This window comes from Euprymna scolopes, chromosome 29 (genome assembly GCF_053919585.1).
Source record: "Euprymna scolopes isolate OS-2025 chromosome 29, ASM5391958v1, whole genome shotgun sequence".
Classification (NCBI taxonomy): Eukaryota; Metazoa; Mollusca; class Cephalopoda; order Sepiida; family Sepiolidae; genus Euprymna; species Euprymna scolopes.
The window spans coordinates 2,786,091-2,800,243 of NC_136510.1; the positions used below are offsets into that span (position 1 = coordinate 2,786,091).

General features: G+C 37.4%; 1 protein-coding gene across 2 annotated transcripts in view; it reads right to left on the reverse strand.

Moving 5' to 3' along the window:
• Positions 1–3,880, reverse strand: part of LOC145252442 (sec1 family domain-containing protein 2-like) — a 90,555-nt gene extending 86,675 nt beyond the window's left edge. For both annotated transcript variants that reach the window (XM_080111845.1, XM_080111844.1), the window contains exons 1-2: positions 3,795–3,880; positions 149–356 (exon numbers count right to left, since the gene is read on the reverse strand). In XM_080111845.1, the coding sequence (XP_079967971.1) occupies positions 149–322 (174 nt within the window). In that variant the 5' untranslated portion in view covers positions 323–356; positions 3,795–3,880. The remainder of the gene's footprint in view (positions 1–148; positions 357–3,794) is intronic.
• Between the last annotated feature and the right edge of the window lie 10,273 nt (positions 3,881–14,153).

The window sequence follows — 14,153 nt, forward strand, 5'->3', positions numbered from 1 at the left end:
TTTCAGAATTTCTCCTGGCAAAGTTTCAAAATTAAAAAACTGTGTATAGATGTCTAATGTGCATTTTTTTCTTTTACATCCAACGTCCGTGATCACAAGGGTTAGCTTTTACATCTCAACATTTCAAAGATGCGGAATGACAGCTTACCTCGAACGATGAAAATTCTTTCACATCCATTGCTCCAGCTTCCACAAGTTTTAGCACCCCTCCATTCCAGTGAAGAATCTCCGAACACACGCTGTCAATGAAGACAACACTTCGTTTGACGTGAAGGCAGACAGAGATCCATAATTCGGATGCACACTGTAAAAGCGGCTTCATGACTGATATGTACAAAATGGAGTTAAGGCAAAATCTGAAAAACAAATTTTTTTATTTTACTAATAAATTGCCACTTATCAAGGCAAAAAGTTATGTGAAGAAAAGGCTTAATGAGATGAAGGGATTGTCAGTTGAATGATGAAGAATATTATGAGAAGATTTTTTATACTTATGAGTGATCACTTATCAAGGCTAAAAGCAACTGGAAGATAAGGGTTAATAAGATAAATTGTCAGTTGAATGATGAATATTATGAAAGGATTGCAAACAATGAACAGTTTGATTATTTATGAGGACAGCATTATACAGCATAATCACATTACCACACCAGGTCTCATTAGGCCATCAAAGTTAAGCAATATTGAGCCTGGTCAGTACCAAATGGGTGACCATTTGGAAATACCAGGTGCTGTATGCAGAAGGACATCAACACCTTTCTGCAAGAACTGTTGTTGTAATGTGGCGTGATCATAACTTATTAACTGTGTTGCTACAGTTCAAATATCTCTAGGACTTACCCCACGCTATCTGGTACCATCGCAAAGAAACAAAAATAAATAAATAAATCCAACTCAGCATTTTTTTTTAAAAGTGCAAATGAAATGCATTTATTCTGTGGTTCTTCCAAAATAACACATTTCATTATTTTTCCAAAATCACTTTACACACACGGGTTTTCTTAAAAGTTTCTGCCGCTGCTACCCCATGCTGGCGCCAGGCAGCACTTTCTCGCCCTTGACTTTCACACATCCATCTTGCTCGGCATGCACTTTGCTTCTCTCTCGACCATATGAAGTATTTTTCTCTTCTTTTCCTGCAACACGAGCTCACGCACACCTGCTAATTTGCATATGTGCTTTAACGGCTGCTGTTAATATTTTCGCTAGCCATTTATATTTCATTGTTATTTCTACATGTGCTTTGTTACATTGTTTTCATTTGAAACATTCATCAAATGATGTTGAAAAGAAAACTGAAAACTGCTGAGTTTAATGACAACGAAATGGGTTGGGGTTAGTTTAATGACAACGAAATGCGTTGGGGTTAGTTTAATGACAACGAAATGGGTTGGGGTTAGTTTAATGACAACGAAATGGGTTGGGGTTAGTTTAATGACAACGAAATGGGTTGGGGTTAGTTTAATGACAACGAAATGGGTTGGGGTTAGTTTAATGACAACACATGGAGCCTCCCCAAGATGAGAGTGATTCAACTGATGCCAGATGGGGATCAGTGTTGATGATGTAAAGACAGAAGCTTGGTTTTAAATGCATTAAAAGTAATTAGCCACCTCTTTCTTCATTGTACCACATGCTTAAGATCAGAAGACAGAGAATCGGAGAGAACTTGGTAGTTTACAGTCTTTGATGTGCTGCCATAGATGGAAGTGTCAGTATAAATGTCTACGAATGATCTAAGGATATGATTTGGAAGATCATTGATGTAGATTAGAAAGAGAGTTGGGCCTTGGATGGACTCCGGAGAGACTCCAGCATTAATACTATGAGCTTCTTATTTCTGCCCATCAACCACTACTCTTATGAACCTATCAGAAATAAGTATATTGAATACACTTATTAATTGCTAAAAAATCAATCATACTATATTGTAGCCATTACAGGCTAGTTTGATATGAGTTGTCTCCCTTTATTAAATATGGCGGATCAACACACATCGTTCTCACTTCCTTATAAAATTTAGGTTTTTTTGGGGGGTTTTTTTACTTTCTTTTCATCTCACCATTCACCGTTAAATCAACAACTTTTGAAGGTTTTCGGATATACTGAAAACGAATATCACATTTACATTTGAGGCAGACAAGTAATTTTCAGGATATTAAGACATTTTTTTATCCAATGTAATCCATTATGTTTTTACTGGAGGCCATGTTTTACTAATGCGCATGCAGGTTACAAAATACCCTCCTCCTCATGTTAAGAACGGTGAATGGCCACTGATAAATTAATACATTGGAAAAAATGTCTTAATACCCAGAAAACTGTATGCCCCCAATATAAATGTGATATTTGTTTTAAGCAAGCCCAAAAACCCTGTAAAATGCGTCATTTTAAAGATGAGTGTTGAGGTGAAAAAAAAAGGTGCTTACACTTATGTTACTGCGCTATTTTTTCAGGTTAGATTCAAGTTTTATGATATCTTTTGGTGCTCATGCACTTATTGACCCGTGATATTTTTTAAATAATATTTCCAAGTTTGATTAAAGTTTTATATCTGTTTTTATTAAATTGTCAGGTAAAAATACAGAATAGGTACAAAACACCCTCCCCATGTTAAGAATGGCTTTCTAAATAATAACGTTATTATTTCAACAAGGAGAAAAAAGTGCATTAGTACCGATCTTTTTTATTAACTTGTTAGGTAGAAGTACAGAACACCCTTCACTCCCCATGTTAAGAATGGCTTTCTAAATAATAACGTTATTATTTCAGCACGGCACAGGAGTGCAGGAGTACTGCAGTAGTGCAGGGTCGTAAAAAAATTACCAAAATTTTATATTCGTAGTTCAAACAAATACTTGATTAATTTACGTGATTTTTGGAATGTGACATTTTCCTTCTGTTATGGGTACATACATCAAAAATATGTGTGTGTGTTTTTTTTTAATTAGGTTGAATTTTGGACATGCAACGTACTATTTCCCCCCCCCCTATTTTTTTTGTTTCATGAACCCGGATTTCATTTTGTCTGGTGACCTTTCAGCTGTTGAAACACCGAGCGAGCCAATATGGGCAGCCATGGGGGCTTATCTATATTAGCACCCAATTTTATTGTTAGTTCGTTAGTGTTGTTTTAACGGGCAAATATTTAAAATAATTTCGTAATAATTAAATTTGAAAATACAAACTAAAATTTTAAGTCGTTTATGCACTTTTTCAAGATAAATTCAAGTTTTACGATATCTTTTATTATTAAATTGTTAGGTGAATGTAGGGAATAGTTAGAAAACACCATCCCCATGTTAAGAATGGTTTTCTATATAATAACGTTATTATTTCAGCACGGTAACAAAAGTGCATAAGAACCAATTTTTAATTATAAAAACAACAGTCGTGTTTTCATTTTTAAAGTTTTAAAATGTTCGACATTATTCCGAATTAACAAAAAAAAATGAAAATAATATTATTATGGATTTTATTTTTAATTTTAAAAAAGAATAAAAAGCGGGTGTTTGAAAATAGCGGAATTGTACACGTAATACTTTTTTGCAAATAAAACGAAAAGAAAAAAAAGTCATAAAACAAAAGGGGGGAAAAGTTGCATCTTCTCGGGAGGAAAAAAAAAAGCAGACAACACGTTTTTCTTTTGAAAGTTTCTATTTCAGTTACATTTATAAATAACAATACAACCAGAAAAAATATTTGCACAAAGCCCATCTTCGTTATCGATAGAAAAAAAAATATATATTGTTTGAAACGGGGAATTAGTGATTGTTTTTAAGGTTTTTGCTTACCATAATATGGAAATCATTGTTGTGACGAGCATGACGCAAGGGAGGCAACTCTAAACACACTTGTCTCAATTTGTTCTTGATTGTAGAACTCTTCAATTATTTTAACAGAAGAAATGCTTAAAAAAAAATCAAGAATAAAAAAAAATGGTACAAAAAAGAAAAAAAATGACATCTGATGGGGGTGGAGAATGGAATGTTTCCTGCCGAACTTGTAGCACTTGACTTAAATACCCCTAACTAACCCTACAAGTACCAAAATTCCACCCCTTCACTATGGAGATTCCTAGATGTCAGAAAGTCTTCTACTCTCAGTTTCTTTCCTCAAACTACTAGGCTTTGGAATTCCTTCTAGGTTTCCTGCTTTCTTGACTGTACTAACATGCAAACGTTCAAATGTAATGCGAACAGGCATCTCGTTGCTCAGCTCCCTACATAGTCCCAAAACACCTTGTTTGAGCTAAATAAAAGTAAAAAAACAAAATTCTGACAACTTTCAGGTTTTCTAAATTATCATGCAACATCGAATTTAGGGTCTATGATTTAGGTAATAATGGCACAGGTAGAATTGGCACAAGTGAATAAATAAGAGAAAAAATGGCACAAGTGTAAAAAAAATAGATGAAAATCTCACAATGAGTTTATCATAATCTAGGATATCTCTATTTTTATCTCTAAATATATATAAAAGGTACTCTGTGTGTGTTTATTCCTTATGGATTCCGAAACAGTTGGGATGATTTTATTTTAATTTCACTCACGTATACTTTATAGATCTGAAAGTAGTGTTCTTAAATAGGTTTTGTATTGGAATGCCTCTGATAAGTATTGAAAATTGAAAATCAAAAAAGTCTAGTTAAAGAAAGGAACAGTCCGATTTTGATCAAAATATCCAAAATGGATTTGAAAAGTTTTATCACTGCACAAGGGAAAGGGTTCATTGTATAACGTCCATAGTAGGTTCTTTGATAAAACAGGAACACGTTTGAAATGAATGTTTCTATTTTAGCACAATTGAACCATGATACTTGACTTTTGCATTTTAAATTTTAATTCATGCTATTATATAAAAGTAATTTTATAAAATCAACAGTAGGTTCTCTACAGTGCAATGTAGACTACAATATATTGTGGACCAAGTCGCTGAAGCGAGGCATGTGAAGCTTTCTCCAGATGCACTGCGATGAATCTGTAGCAATTATTTGTAGCAGTTGAAAATTGCTTATAGATCCCAGAGTAAAGTAGGCAATTAATCATCATTCAATCCCGGGCAATGTTGAGTCTCCCTGCTAATATATATAAAGGAAAAGCAATAAAAGTTTGACAAATAAAAACCAAAATTATATCTACATTTTAAAGTAAAATATTTAAACCCTAACTCTAAATTTTCCTAAATACATCTCTATGTTTATTTATTATCCTTCTCACTTCCCTATACAACAACCGATACGGCATAATCACGTTGACACACCGATTCCTGCTGGATCACCCAAGTTAAGCAACGTTGAACCTAGCCAGTATTAAATGGGTGGCCATTTGGGACTTCCAGGTGCTGTATGTGCTCTCTGCTTATCTCAGCATTGTTTCCAGTCGTCCTGGATTTCTCCTTGCTACTGGACTCAACCAGTGCCGATTCAGGAGAGGTGTGGTTGGGATTGCACAACCCTTGCTTCACAATTACATGCACTACTGCCTCTACAGGGGGTATCCTTTGCTTTCAAGATTGAATGGGATTGAGGATTGTGCAACCCTTGCCTCACAATTAAATGCGCAGCTGCCCTACAGGGGGTATCCTTTGTCTTTCGAGACTGAACAGAGTTATCAAGATACAACAACTAGTCAGATATAATAACACGTATACAACTAAAACTCATTGGTTCATTGTCCTGCCTTGAAGTATTTGTATATTGTTGCGGACCAGGATATAAAATACCCTAACTTGCTACAAGAAAAAATAATGAAACGAATTGAATGAAGGAAACAAGGAACTCAAATGCTGGAATAAAATAAACATGTCGTTTATTTTATGTTGAGAAATGAAAGTCTTCGGTGTACACGTGTTCATTCAGCCGTTGACGACTACGCGCGTGGAAGGAAAAGGGGAATGCAATAGAGAAACGCGAAGCGGCAAGACGGCCTGTAGAAAGAGAGGGTTAAGCTCAGTAGAACATCGCGCACATGTCTGTTTGATGGACCAAAGCGAAGGGGAGATAGAGTGAGAAAAGTCAATCCAGTTCATGGAGAGAGAAAGCGTATAAAGTGTACTTGCGCTTGCCCCACATTAGAGTAGCAGGGAAAGTGACGTTAGAATGTGTGGTCGGTTCGTCGACTAAGCAGCTTGAACGCTGGTCCAGACAAAAAAAGGGAAGTTAACAGGTTTTGTTGACTTTTATACTGGAGTTAGTGTTCTGGGTGCGCATGTCTGGTTTTCACTTAAAAGGAAGTGATGTCACAGTTCGGGTGTGTGTGTGTGTGTGTGCATGAATGTGAGTGTGTGTATGGGGCTGTGTATATGTGTGTGTGTGTGTGTGTGTGTGTGCATGCGTGCGTACATGTGGGTGTGTATATGTGAGGGAAAACATGTTCGAACAAGTGCATGGTTTACATTGCATAAAAAAATTTGATAACCGCTGTTCTATTTTCTTGTTTTGTGCCATTTTTTCTTTTTTATTCACTTGTGCCATTTTTTCTTTTTATTCATTTGTGTTATTTTTCTTTTTATTCACTTCTGCCATTTATTCTTTCATTCATTTGTGCCATTTTCTTTTTATTCACTTGTACCATGTTTTCTTTTTTATTCATTGTGCCATTTTTTCTTTTATTCACTTATGCAATTTTTTTTTATTTTCATTCATTGTGTCATTTTTATCAACATCATTTTATCTGTGTCATTATTACTATGCACTACGGTCTTTACCCTGATCCGAACAACCGGTCCAAATTATAATTGGGCTATTGGATTATGTTAACTAGTACTCTGAGGATAGGTATGAACTTATACATCCTCTCTCCAGCTATGGGTTGAATAGTAGAGTAGACTAGACTCTCAAGCCTTTCTTATGCAACTAATCTAGGAGAAGCAAACCTCTACTTATACCAGTATTGTTTGCAACCACTGTGGACTTCCTCTTAACTTTGGACTCAACCAATGCTAATTTAAGAGAGGTGCAATCATATACGTTGTTTCACTATAAACACCCTTACAGGAGGTATCCATTGTCTCTTGAGACTAGAAGGATGCCTCTGTATATCCTAATTCTGACATTCTTGACTACTAACACAGTTTGGGGGGGTTAAGGAAGTACCCCCCTCCCCTGCCGCCGCTCCATACTGTATCAAAGCAGCACTCAACCTAGGCAGGTTGAATCAACTTCCTTCAAAGAAGGAAGTTTCATGGATGTATGAAATTCACAAACGATCCTCAGTCACATATCCCCGCCTGGGGAGATGATAACATTAGGTTTTTGCAGCAGGTGTCAACATCCTTATACATACAGCACCTGGTATTCCCAAATGGTCACCTAACTTATACTGACCAGGTTTAACATTGCTTAATTTTGGTGATCTAATGAGAACTGGTGATTAGGCCAGAGAGGTTTTTAAGGAAAGTCAGAGTTTTTTCTCATAATTAATATTATTTGGATTAATCAAACTACTGTTCTCATCTTAAGTGTTATTTCCCCAACATTTCAGCTGATGTAACCTCCGGCCTTCTTCAGGTGTATCTTATCAAACTCATGAATCTGCACAGAATTTTGAACTGAATCCTTTATTTAATCCATGAGGGTAGCATGCTTTCGTCCTGTCAGCCATGACAGTCTTAAGTAATTCACAATTGTATTCTTATCATCGTCTACAATGAGAATTGAACATTCAGAAGACTGTCACTTACAACTGAATTTTACTTAGTACTTTATCCATTATGGGTCCTTGTGGAAAATTCTAGTATGAATAGTTCACAACAAATTCGACAAGATACACCTGAAGAAGGTCGATGGTTACATTGATCGAAATGTTGTGAAAACAACACTGAAGATGAGAACAGTAGTCCAAAGAATCCAAATAATACAAACACTAAATCCTCATTGCTGATCCAAGTAAATGCATCAATCTTCTGTGTGAATTTCTTATGAGTAAAGCATGCCATATTTATTGAATTAAACGATTTATCTGAAACCAATCAAGTTCAGCATTGCATGCAAGAAAGTTTAGGAGATTTTCCAAGCTTAAAAAAATAGATTCTAAACACTGGTTTCATCTTTTCATCACAAACACTCAGATACCCTCTTTGCCCCAGCATCAATAAATGCCTCTCGCCTCGATGAACCACCCAGATTCAAAAACTTCTGGAACGGACCTTTACTCTTCATCTGAAATAGAAGACTTACATCAGATCTGTTGCCAAAATCACTGGAAAGATAATGGGATTATTCTACCCCTCCAGAAAGTATCTTAATCCCAACGCAATTCTCTACCTGTACAAGAGTCAAATACTTCTTGGAGTATTAGTGTCACATCTTGGATGGAGCTCTGTTTATAAGAAATTTATTAAGAATGTTCGTTTTTGTCTGTGGAGACGTAGGAGGAGGTCAGTTCCGCTACACTCGAGGATCTCAACGGGTATGCTATCGGGACCAGCTGCCTTGTTGTTTTTTAGGCTGATGAATGGTGGGTTGTCCAGCATGGAGATGGATGGCAGAGTGGGGAGATCAGTAACAATGGAAAGATTGGTGGCATTGATCTTATTAAGCAGTTCCTACAGGTGTTCAGCCCATCTTTCAAGGATAACGCTCTTCTCTTTGATGAGAGCAGCATCCTTACTACACACATGGTGCAAGGAGCATTGCGTTGGGCCATGAATCATCTTTACTGCATCGTAGAAACCATGGGTGTCGCCAAGGTCTGCACAGTTTTGGATCTCCCTAGCTTTTCTCAGCCACCACTCATTTTTTATTTGAAACAATTCTTGCTGCATCATGGCACAGAGGGAGGAGAAATGCTTGCGGAGTGTGGAAGATGCTGGATTTCTAAGAAAGGCATCATGGGTGGCATTTTTCTCGCATATGAGGGAACTGATGGCCACTGTACAATTGTCGAACCAGTCTTGTGTCGCCTCTTAGAGTAGTCAAGAATGGATTCTGAGGCACCATGAAAAGTGGTTGAGATTTCTTGCCATTCTGCCGTAAGGGTAGCAGTGGTCACTGATGAGACAGTAGTGGGGGAGGGGATGGATTCGGCAGTGGCATCACACACGGATCTTGTAGAGAAGACGTCATTTTGGCTTCTGCTGACGGGCAGGTGGATGTGCATTTAGCTGGAGACTTGAGCAAATCAGGCGATGATCAGTGGAACATTCAGTACCATGCATGGTACAGGTCAAGAGCATGTCATGCAGAACACAGTGTCTGACAATGATGAAATCGATAAGGTGTCAGTATTTGGACTTTGGGTCCATGCAGGAAATCTTGTACATGTCACATAGCTGAAAGATAGTGTTGGTAATGATGAGATCCAGCTCCGTACAGAGGGACAGAAGTCGGAGGCCATTTCTGTTTACATTTCTGACTCCATGACGTCCAATGACTCCTTGCCATATCTCATGGTTTTTGCCAAGTCTGGCGTTAAAATTGCCCAGCAGAATGATCTTATCACTGCCTGTGGTGTTCCTGATGGTAGCTGTGAGGTTGTCATAGAAACGGTCCTTCATGTCCGCCTTCAAGTCAAGTGTGGGAGCATAGGCCCTGATCAGGGTCGCATAATGACTCCTGGTCAGTGCAATGTCATGAGGCATTCATCAATGGCAGTTGGTGTCTCAATTAGATGGCGAAGCAGAGATGACCAGATGGCAAATCTGACACTGTGAATGCAACGGACATCCCCCAGGAGACCTTTCCAGAAAAGGGTGTAGCCCTCACCGACCTCCTCAAGTGACCTCTCACCAGCAAACCTCATCTCAGTGATGCCTGTATTTGTTTTATCGTTATTTCCATGGCAAGTGTTCGTCTGAGCTCCAATCTATGGTCCCTCCTTGCCAATCTTTCACAATAAACACCCGTCTAGCTGAAACCACTGTTAATAATTTTCCCCACTCTTTATCTGTGCCTAAATCAAGACGTAGATTCCATGAACAAAGCTTCTTTCTTAGAAGTGCACGCCTGTGGAACTCTCTTCTGTTTGTCTGTTTCCCACCTGACTACAACTTGGATGTCTTCAAGTCCAACATAAACAAATTCCTGATGAACCGCCCCCTTAAATAAGACACTTTATCAAATCTCCAAGACTAACGATTACTACGATACTATCCCATTGATTACTGTACACACAATAACCCTTATCCCCGAGTGGCTTCCGGGCCTTGATAAGTGGTGACTACCATGTAAAAAAAAACAAAACAAACAGGCTTCTCTTCCATTTGGAGTACAGTTCCTGAATAGGGCTGCTCAGTCACCCTGGTAGGACCAAAGAGAGATACTGTTCCGGTTCCAAACTCTCAGCGACTATCTTGCTAGGGCCACCTAACATGCAGGACACAAGCTAGAGGCTTAAAGCTCTATCCGGAGCTTGTCCCCGTCACCCATTATCGCATTGCTGCAGATCTTAGGATGTGAGTGATGAAGAAGATACCTGTGCAAAAAGAAATTGTAAGTGTAGGGGGGTGCACAAACCTCAGTCCACTATCTTAACCGCCCTCAGTAGGTTCCAGTGGCATGGATGGGAGCCGCAACAACTGACTCATTAGTTGGCTGCAGCATCCTGTCGGAAATCTAGACTGTCGGAAGTCCGTCCACGTGGTGATACCCTATAGGTTGATACTATTTAGTCCATAGCTGGGTCAGCATTCACAATCACCAGGGTGTGCCCACATGCTCGTGTACAATAATGTGGATCCTCCAAGGTTTCTGTCAAGAACCTTACTCTTAGCCTTTGGCTGAAAAAAAGAACCTAGACTGCAAGGCAGCAGGGTGTCAGTTACTTTCTAGGGTGCTGACTGCTTGTTTATAGCCAGAACCCTGATTAGCAAAACTATGTTTAACATAAGCAGGTGGGGATTGGCTACACTAAATTTCATTGCATGCTACTAAATGCATGAAAGTAATATCTCAAGTCACATGGTTTCATTGATCTCTGTTGTGGGGTCACCTCTCACTTTTAAAGGTCACTCAAATGTTTTTATTCAAACAACAGACTGCATTAAGTAATTGTTTAAGCAACCCAATTGCACGTATCTCATTCTAATTCTGCCGAATTGATCAAAACTGATTGCAAATTGCATTGTTATGATGATTTAAACTTATGCATTCATAACTTGAAAGTTTCATTCCTCTCCTTCAAATATTACTTTATAAAAAAAATGCAATTTTACCCAATTTTCCGTAAAAATTACTTTTACTTCTTAAATAATTTTTTACTCAATGAATTTCCATAATTTTTTATATGTGTAGCGTTGCAGAAGTTCAAATAAAATTAAATCTCTTTGCCCCAAACAAAATAATAAAAAAAAATGAAAGAAAACGACACCTCCTTCTGCTTTAAAATGCACCGCATTTATTTTTTAACAAAAACAACAAGGTAAATGAACAAAGGTCCGATCAGTGAAAGATCTTTTGAAGTCATTATGATTAAAATGTTAGATGAAAGTCTTTCATGGAATCAAGGAGTTTTGAAGGTTAAAGTACTGTGTGAAAATAAAGGGATTATTTTAAAGTTTGTATTTTATCTGGTGAAGTTCGCTTTACTTGAAAGTCCCATGAGGAAAGTAATTTGTGAGGAAAGTAATTCGGTGTTATTAATTAGAAAATGTGCAGAATGGATGCATGTGTGCAAAAGTGATTTTTGAGTGTCCACGTAGCGTGTGTAATCATGGTGTTGACGGCTTTGGCAGAGAGGCATGTTCTCGTGTGTCGTTGAAGCGAGAAGAAAGGAAGAAGACTGAAGTGACTGAATGAACGAAATGAACTGAATTAATCGAATTCTTCCTAGAAGACTGTTTCATGCGTTTTTATACATTTTGGGCTTCAAAAACAAGATTGCTACAGCTGATATTTTGTTTTTTTGGAAAAGCATTAAAAAGACGATCTTCTGAATTTTCTCATTGGTCGCTTGTGTCACGTGATACTGTCACCAACTACGTCAGCCAGAAATATGTTAATTTTATTTTTGTTGTTGTGAAAAAAGTGTGTGGGCGTATTTGAAATTGTGCCGTTGTTGGGAGAACTTATTTTTGTGCAAAATGCGCGGGGAAATTGAAATGAATAAGGGTTTGTTTATTTGCGCGCGAGCGTGTGTGTGTGTGTGTGTTTGTGTGTATGTGAGTGACTGCACAAATACTCCCCCCAGATTGAAAAAAAGATATAAAACTGTTCTTCTCTATCTTTTTTTTTCAATATGTAATGTATTCCTTGAAACATTTCGGTCAGTGTACTTTCCTGCTGGTTTTCGTTTTGGTATTCATGTCGGCGTTCTGTACAACAATAGGTTCTGTAAGATGTTGCTTCAGTGGGGGAATGGTTTGAAAATCTTTGTCAACGTATGCTGGTTTAAGTCAGTCCAACGCGATAGTATCTCTTTTCCCATTTTTTGAAACAGTGAAATATTTATCCTGCCTTCCCAGAACTGGGTATGGACCCGAATAATTTGGACAAAATGGCTTCTTCACTGAGTCATTCCTGACAAATACGTGTTTGGTGGTGCGAAAATCTTTTGGGATATAGGATTGTCTGTCTGTCCTCCTGGTGGGTGTGAAATTTTGTCTTTCAACTCTGTTACGAACGTGGTTGTAGGTGAGATCTCCGTGTGTTGCTCAAAATATTGACCCGGTAGAGTCAAAGTGGAACCGAAAACTACCTCCGATGGTGTGCTTTGCAAGTCTTCTTTTACAGAGTTCTGTATCATTAATAGTATCAAAGGTATATTGTCTGCTCACTCTGTGCTGTTCAGACTCGTTGCCAGGGACGTTTTTAACTGCCTGTGAAAGTGTTCAACCAAGCCATTCGAGGATGGGTGATATGCTGTAGTCTTGATGTGGTTTGTTCCCAGTAATTGATTGAATTCCGTAATGAGTGTCGATTGGAACTGCGAACCTCTGTTATGATTACTATGACTGTGGGTACTCCAAAAATGGCTATCCAGTCCTGAAGTATGGGCTCTGGCTATTGTTGAAGCTGAAGTATCCTTAACGGCTATGGTGGTAGGCCATCCGCTGAATCTATTGACGATAGTCAGGATGTGGGTGTGTTCCTTTGAAGTGGGTAACGGTCCTACCAAATCGATGTGGATGTTGGTAGCTCTAGCATTGAGTGTGATAAAGGAACCCAGTCGTGATTTCGTGTGTCAGTGAATTTTGTGTTTTTGACAAGGTATGCACGTCTTAGTCCAATTTTGAATATCTGTGTTCATATTCAGCCACACGAAACGTTGTGTAATTAACTTTAGAGTAGCTTTTTCTCCTGAGTGAGATAAAGTGTGGAGATGTTGGAAAACTTGTCGTCTGAGGCTAGGTGTATGGTTGTGGTTGTTTCTTTGCCATGTCGCAATAAATGTTATACATATATGCACATATATTACTATTTTCGACATGACAATTAAGTACGTAATATTGTTTTTGCTTAAAACGACATTTTTTTTTTTTTAAACTGATCTGTCAACTACTGGGTCATTATTCACAATTTTTGGAAGTACGTAATAATGTTTTCACTTGAAATGTGTTGGTTTAAAAGATCACTAGAAACTGCCAAAATTCACCACAGAATTACCCCACCCTATATGTAACACGATGTAACTTTATTATAAATTAATATTATCAGTATAACTTTTGTACCATTTAAAAGAAGGGCAAAATAAACCAGTAACAATTTTTACAAATTTTTTTCGTCAAACGAAAATGATGAAATTGCGAGACGAAAATCGTGTTTACATAATTGGCGCTTTAAAATAATGTTCCCATGTAGTAGACCCATGTGAAAACATACCCATATTTAATAAATCTAGCAAAAATCAACTAATGGTCAGATTTTTGTGAAATTTTCGATACTTATCCATTTTGAAATGAAATTACATATAAAATGCAGTTTTCGTAAAATATACGAGGGGAAATATTTTTTTAGTGCGTCTTCCCCCCCCCCTCCCTATTTATTTTTTGCAAATTTGAACAAAATATATTTAAATCTATCGAAGTTTCTATTTATTATGAAACATAAGAGTTCAAATAAGTAAAAAAATATTTTTTTTAAATTTAAATACACATATTGAACAAAACATTACCTTGAAGTTGCAATTAAAAAATTGATATAAACTTAATGTTATTATGTTGTTTTTTTTTAAATAGCGTTTTTTCGAATTAATATATACTATAATCAGTTGACT